This window comes from Orycteropus afer, unplaced genomic scaffold, assembly GCF_000298275.1.
Source record: "Orycteropus afer afer isolate SDZICR_OR568_19922 unplaced genomic scaffold, OryAfe1.0 scaffold00421, whole genome shotgun sequence".
Classification (NCBI taxonomy): domain Eukaryota; kingdom Metazoa; phylum Chordata; class Mammalia; order Tubulidentata; family Orycteropodidae; genus Orycteropus; species Orycteropus afer.
Window position 1 is genome coordinate 908,213 of NW_006922008.1, and position 7,327 is coordinate 915,539.

At 43.2% G+C, this 7,327-nt stretch overlaps 1 protein-coding gene across 1 annotated transcript in view; it reads right to left on the reverse strand.

Moving 5' to 3' along the window:
- Positions 1-1,791: 1,791 nt before the first annotated feature.
- Positions 1,792-7,327, reverse strand: part of APOL6 (apolipoprotein L6) — a 14,438-nt gene continuing 8,902 nt past the window's right edge. Inside the window, 4 exon segments of the mRNA XM_007953986.2 lie at positions 1,792-1,829; positions 2,070-2,109; positions 2,112-2,186; positions 2,831-3,698. Coding sequence (XP_007952177.2) covers positions 1,792-1,829; positions 2,070-2,109; positions 2,112-2,186; positions 2,831-3,698 — 1,021 coding nt within the window.

The window sequence follows — 7,327 nt, forward strand, 5'->3', positions numbered from 1 at the left end:
ATGACAACTACAAATGCCCAGCGCTACAACCCCCAAAGCAAGACAGGTGCAGGAAGAAGAGGCTTTGCCACAATACCACAGCCGTCACCCTTCATTGCAGTGTTATTGCTTCCCTCTCTTTTTTCATTTTCCGAATTTTCCAAAACTGTTCTCTAATATGCATGCACTACTTTTCATTTATTTATTTGATTTATTTATTTAATTTTTATTGTGATTTGGGTGAAGGTTTACACAGCGAATTCATTTTCCATACAGCAGTGCATATACATTTTGTTTCATGACATTGACTGCAAGTCCTCACGACGTAACAGCTCTCTTCCCACTGCCTCATTGTAGTTATCTCTTTTCTGTGTCCTTCCCCCCCATGCACTAACTACCCTCCCCCAGCTATCTTCCTGTGCAAACACTACCCCTCTGTTCTCCCACAATCTCCAAGGAGTGTATCTACCTGATGTCAATGTTCACCCCATATACCTGTCTATTGTTTGGCTGGAAGCCACAGGAGTGAGTTCAGTTCCAGACCTGAAGGGTAACTAGGGGCCATAGTCTTGGGAGTCTTACGGGGCTCTATCAGACCAGTAAACCTGGTCTTTTTTTTACGATTTGGAGTTTTGCTCCACGTTGTACTCCCACTCTATCCAGGATCTCCTGCACTGATCCCTTTCCAAGTGGTTGACAGTGGTAACCAGGCACCATCTAGTTCTGATCTCACAGTCATATAGGCTGAGGATAACATGCTACTAGTCCCTTGGACTAATTGTTTCCATGAGTCTTTGGTTTTCTTCATTCTTCTTTGCTCTGTATGAGGAGAGATCCATTGTTGCATCTAGATGGTCACTTGCAAGCTTTTAAGAACCCAGTTGTTACTTATCAAAGTAGGATGTAGAACAAAGTTTTTGCATAGTATGTTATGCCAATTGAGCTTGATGTCCCCTGTGACCATAGTCCCGAGCCCAAGGGTCCAACTACTTGCTCCCTCCGGGTTGCTGGCTGTGGCCAAGAAGCCACCACAACCTTTCCCCTTGTCAGCTCTACTACACACTGGGCATTCTTTTTTTTTTTTTTAATTGTGATTTGGGAGAAGATTTACAGAGCAAATTCACTTTTCATACAGCAACTCACATACACTTTGTCTCATGACATTGACTTCAGTTTCCCACAATGCAACAGCTCCCCTCCCACTTCCTCCCTATAGTTACCTCTTCCTTGTGTCCACCCCTCCATGCACTCCTGCCCCCTGAGCTGTCTCCCTGTGCATAAGCAGTCCTTCTTTCTTCCATGATTATTCTCTCCAAGGAGTATACACTGGACATTCTTACAGCAATACACAAATGTAGAAACATTGTCTGCCAACCCTATACATGGCCATGGGCACACTTACCCCCGGGACTAGACATACCTGGTCATTCAGCCTGTGCATGCACTATTTTTCAAATAGGGACTAAAGCATATTGTAAAGGAAAAAAAAAATATATAATAGATGATAGGTAAACCAGTGAGCCAAGAGAGTTTCTACAGGTTCTGACGTTCTGAAGTTGCTCCAAGGACTTGGGCCATGGGGAAGACACGGGGCTGCCAGGCTGTCCCTTCCCACTGGCCTTTGGTTGAGCAGGTCCTAGGGATGTCCATGTGTGTTTTATTAAGCCCAGGAGTTTTGCCAGCAATCACAGCCAGAGTGAGGGAGGAAGAGAGAACACAGAGGTAACTGCAAGGTGAGTTACGAACACAAAACACCCTTCACCTCAGGGCCCTCCCAACTTAATATAGGGCCTGGCATCAGACAGTGCAGGTTTAACGTAGACTGACTGTGCGAGTGAGTGAATAGAGGACTGAAGAAGTGGAACAAATGACGTAGCATGTGAGTGAAGGAATGAGAGGGAAGTGAGGGAGAGGGGATAGGCTGGATCAGCATAGGCTGATGTTGCCCTTTTGGGTGGACTTGCTTTCCTCAATGGTGAGACCCACTTGGACTTCCCAGGTAGTGAGTTTTCAGGTGTCTCCTCTGCCAGGCTTGCCTGCCCCATCCTGGTCCCCTTTGCTCTGCTCTGAGGTCCATGGCCTCAGCCTACCTTCCTCCTTGCCTCTCACTTGGCATCCTGCTTCTCCAGGTCAGGCTCCACAGGCTGAGGCAGATTCATGCCTCTCTCAAAAGTGGAGTTTATAAGGCTTTTTTCTTGCAAGAATTCCTGTAGGGAAACAAAAACACCAATCCCAGGAGAGCTGCTACAAAGACCTGGGGTACAGCATCATAGGCCAAGCTCTGAAGTCAGACTTCTTGGGTTTGTAATCCTGACTCTGTCCCAACAAGCTGTGAGAACTGGGCAAGTCACATAGACCACTGTTAGCTTAGAGTCCTCTTCTGTAAAACTGTGAGGACCCTCTCCCCAGCACATAGACCTCAAAGAGTATCCAGGGAGAAATAAAAGACATGACATGGTCTATCCAGGCCAGGTGTACTTGATACCATTGGGACTTCCAGTGCCACCGAATGCCCCATGTCCTTGGAAACATCCAGACAAAACCTACATACACATGAGCTGTCTTGACAGCTTTCCCATGAACTTCAGTTCCCAATACAAATAAACGAAAAAATACTTGCCATTGAGTGAAATCCAATTCATGGTGACCTCATGTGTGTCAGAGTAGAACTGAGCTCCATAAGGTTTTCAACGTCTGACTTTTCACCAGGCCTTTCTTCTGCGGTACCTCTGGATGGATCTGAGCCCCCAACCTTTCAGTTACCAACTGAGCACTTAATTGTTTGCATCACCCGGGGGCTCCTTGGTCTCCATCAGCCCCAGATAAGCTCCTTCACCCTCCCCAGCCTCACCTGAGAGGGAAATCTGGGTTTTAGCTGTTGCTTCAGGCTCTTGTAGACCTGGGTAAGTTCTGTCAGCAGATCTTCTAGCTCCTGAGCCTGGGCCCTCAGCGCCTTGGCAGCCTCTGTCCCTGCCCCCTCCTTTAGATGCTTCCAGTCTTTCAAAAGGGTGGCTAAATCAATGCCAAAGAATAAACCAGCCTTTGCAATGCCCAGCAGGCGGGCTTTTTTGATCATCACCAGTGTGGTGCCCTCAAAGGCTCTTTGCACCTGCCTGGTCGTTTGGGTTGAGACTTTGCCAGTGGTCAGGAGCCGCTTGGTGACAGCAGCCAAGTGCGGGTTGGTCCTGGCTCTCTGAAAGGCATGGATGTTCTTCTTGATATCCTTGATGGTGTTTCTACACTCGTAGGCAGCCTGACCAACAGCCATGACGTAGGATACCTCCTTTCCTTCAGTCTCCCTCTCCCTTCGGCCATAGGTGGGAACTAGGGTGCTGGCCTGAGCTTGGGCTTTCTTATTGTGAAAGTGCTCACAAATGCTGGTCAAGATGCTGGTGGCCCCTGCTGCTGCCTGCAGACCTTTACCAGCAGCAGTCAGCACCAGGCTTCCTCCTAATGTTGCTCCAGGTAAGGCTAAACCCAGGATGCTCATGACTCCAGAGGCAAGAGCAATGGAATTGATCACCATATTGGTTTTGGTGAATGTCTCATGGGTTGTGTCCATATGGTCTGCAAGGGCATGGAGCTTGCTGATGTGCTCTTCGAGCTCACGTTTCAGTAGATGAAACTCTTTCAAAAATGTTATTTCTTCAGCTGACAGATTCACATCTTCTTGTAGGTCCCACATGCCATCTTCCCACAGAGTAATGTCATCCTTGCTGCTGTCAATGAGTAAAATAAAGCTTTTGCATCTAATTCCCAGATGGGAAAGTCAGTTGCTTAATCAGGCACATGTGGTTTCTGGCTGTTCTTGCCACCCCCATGCTCCTTGCACCTCCCTAACACATTTGATCCCCTGGCCTGACCATGAAAAGTTCCAAAGTTCCACTAGGAAATTCAGCCTTCCCTAAGAGCTTCTGGTTCCATGAGCAAAAGAGACAAGTAAGAGGGGCATCTGCCACATGGAAAGGAGTCCCAGAGAACTGCCTACCACTCCCTTTACCTGGCCTGAGCCCACAGCACACCCCACCTGGACTGTGTGGCAAGACACCCAGATGTTCTTGCTACTCACTACTCACCTTGTTCAGCGTGAGCCCACCATGCACCACATCCAACCCACAAGACGAGGTGCCCTCAGCAACCTGCCCACTATGCACACCTCCCACACTCTATCTATTCTCCCAGGCCACCTGTACATACACAGAGACTCCTAATTCTCCCTCCATTACTAGGACACCACCCATAACTAAGCAGAGGGACTGCCTCATTCATTAGAGTTGTACTATATCCCTGGGTCTGTGAAAGCAACCCATCCTGTTTTCCAGAGGCCACATTGACAGATACACCAATGTGGAAGGACCACACAGCTCCACAAGAACTATGAAGGGATACTGACCACTTGATACCTGGAGCCCCACAACAGGGAAGGGTCCTGTTCACACACCTCCATGCAAGCCTACAAGGGAAGTCATACGTGCCTAGTGACAGAGAATTCCCATGTGTGTATGATTCATCATGCCCACCAGTGAGAGAAAATTACTCTCAACCACCAGCAGCATCATAGTCATATACAGACCAACAAAGCAACATCGGTTAAAACAGTACAAGGAAGGTAGATAATATAAAGACAAAGGAAAAAACTAAGCTCCAGATATATTAAAACCAACAAAACAAAAGACAAACAAACATACAATCAATAAAGAAATAGAAAAACAAATAAAATAGTCTCTTAATGTCTTGAAGACAGCAGTCAATTACAAATCAAGAAACAGGATAAGATTTTTCAAGCAAATGAGCAAAATAATGGGCAAAAAATTTTCTGAGGAAGAATTGATAATAGAATTGCCTGACAAGGAATTCAAAAGACTAATTTTTAGCCTCCTCAAAGAGATCAAGGAAAACGCACATATACACATGCACAAACCCTAGAAGAATTCAGGAAAACAATATAAGAACAAAATGACAAGCTCAAGAAAACAAACGGAAACCATACAAAAACAACTAGAAATTGGGAAAATTAAAAATGAAATAATAGAAACAAACAATTCAATTGAGGGCCACAGAAGAATTGAATCAATGGAAGGAAGAATCAGTAAAATAGAAGATAAATCCCTTGATGCTAATTTATTTGAGGAGCACTCAGAAAAAAGACTGAAGAAAGCAAAAGCCTAAGGGTTATATGGGACACCATCAAGAGGAATAATATGCAGATAGTCCCTGCCTTATGATGGGATTCCATTCCAATGTCTTCATTGTAAGTTGGTTCTGACAGAAGTCAAATACCACATTTTGTTTATTTTCATTTCAAACAAAGCAGTATTTGTAACAGTAAAGTATAAAATTGAACATCTGTGAGTGAATATCTGAGAATGATAACATCAGCATTTTAAGCAATGCAATATTGTATTAACCATAACATGTACCAAAAAAAGTACAGTCATAAGTATGGCTCATTTTAACTCAAATATGGCATAAGTCAGAGACTACATGTACACATATTATGAACTCCAGAAGGGGAAGAGAGAAAAAGAGTACAGAGAGAATTTTTGAAGATATAATGGCAGAAAATTTCCTAAATGTCTTGAAAGATGAGAAAGTTTCCATCCAAGAAACTTAAAAAACCCCATACACAATGGACTCCAAAAGAAATTCACCAAGATATATCATCAAACTTTCTAGAACCAAAGACAAAGAGAGAATTTTGAGAGCCACTCATGAAAAACAAAATAACTTAAAAAGGGGCCTCAGTAAGACTAAGTGCTGATTTCTTATCAGAAACCATGCAAGCAAGAAGTGAATGGGATGACATATACAAAGCTCTGAAAGAAAGAAATGCTAACAAAAAATCATGTATCTATGATTTCAGAGAGCCAGGGCCAACCCTCATAGAAGGAAGACTGGGCAATCTAATTCCATAAAGATTTACCACCTCAGAAACCCAAAGGGGGTCACTGAGTCAGAATTGACTTGATCGCAGTGAGTTTGGTTTTGGTTTTGGTTTAGACAAGATAACTGTATGTACAGAAATCAACGGTCATTGATGGTTACAGGGATGGGAGGAGGAGAGAGGGGTAACCACTCTCTAGAGATTAGACACTTGTTATTTTTGGTGATGAGAAAGGCAATACTAGATAGGGATGAAGTGTACACAACTTGACCAAGGTAAATGATGAGACTTAGATGTACACAAGAATAAGGGACATTTTTGGTAAATGTTATATACAATTTTGCAATAACAACCAAAAAACGTGTGTGGTTACATAGGTAGATATGTATGTATATATCTATTGAGGAAGGTATATGTGTGGATTTATGGTTGAACATATAGACATATCTGTAGGCATATGTATGTATGTGTATGTGTGTGTGACATATCTATTCATATATATAATTAAGCACATAGGAGGCACAGTTACAGATACTTCCTAGACATAACAAAACACATTGTGGGATTGGCTTACTAGGTTTGAAGGCATAAGACCATAGTTTGATGGGACAACTCAGTCAATTAGCATAACATAGTTCATCAACTTTATGCTCTACATCTTAGTTGATAGCATCTGGATCTTAAAAGCTTGTGAGTGGCCATCTAAGATTCAACTACTAATCTCTACTCATCTGGAGCAAAAGAGAAAGAAAGAAACCAAAAGCTGAAAGAAGAAACTAGTCTATAGGACTAATAGCCTATACAAACCATGGCCTCATCTAACCTGAGACCAGAACTAGATGGTGCCCAGCTGCCACTACCAACCATTCTGACCAGGAACACAATAGATGGTCCTAGATATATTGGGAGAAAAATGTATAACAAAACTCAAGTTCTTAAAAAAAGGACAGATAGAAACTAGAGGAACCCCTGAGACTATCACCTTGAGGTATCCTTTCAACTTTGTCCTGAGACCACAGCCAGAGGTCACCTTTTAGCTAAATAACAGACTGGATCATTAAATAAGCAATATCATCTGTGAAGTACTGTTGTCCTTTAAAAAGTCATCTATATGACACTGAATGGTCAACATTTATCCTAAAGCAAAGACAAGAATGTAAGAGGGGTGGGCAGGGAGACTAGACTAATGGAAATGGAAACCCAGAATAGAGTTAGTGAGAATGTTGACACATTGTGAAAAATGTAACCAATGTCACTGCGCAAATACATACACAAATTGTTAAACAGGAACTGAATTTGCCGTGCAAACTTTCACCAAATACACAATCAAATATAATAATAATAATAAAAGAGGGATGTCTAAGGGACAATGGGAGTGGCAGTATAGTCCTGAGGGATATTTTGAGCCTTGTATAGAGAAATTATAGAACTGTCACCAAGAGAGGGCAACAGGGAGATTCCAAG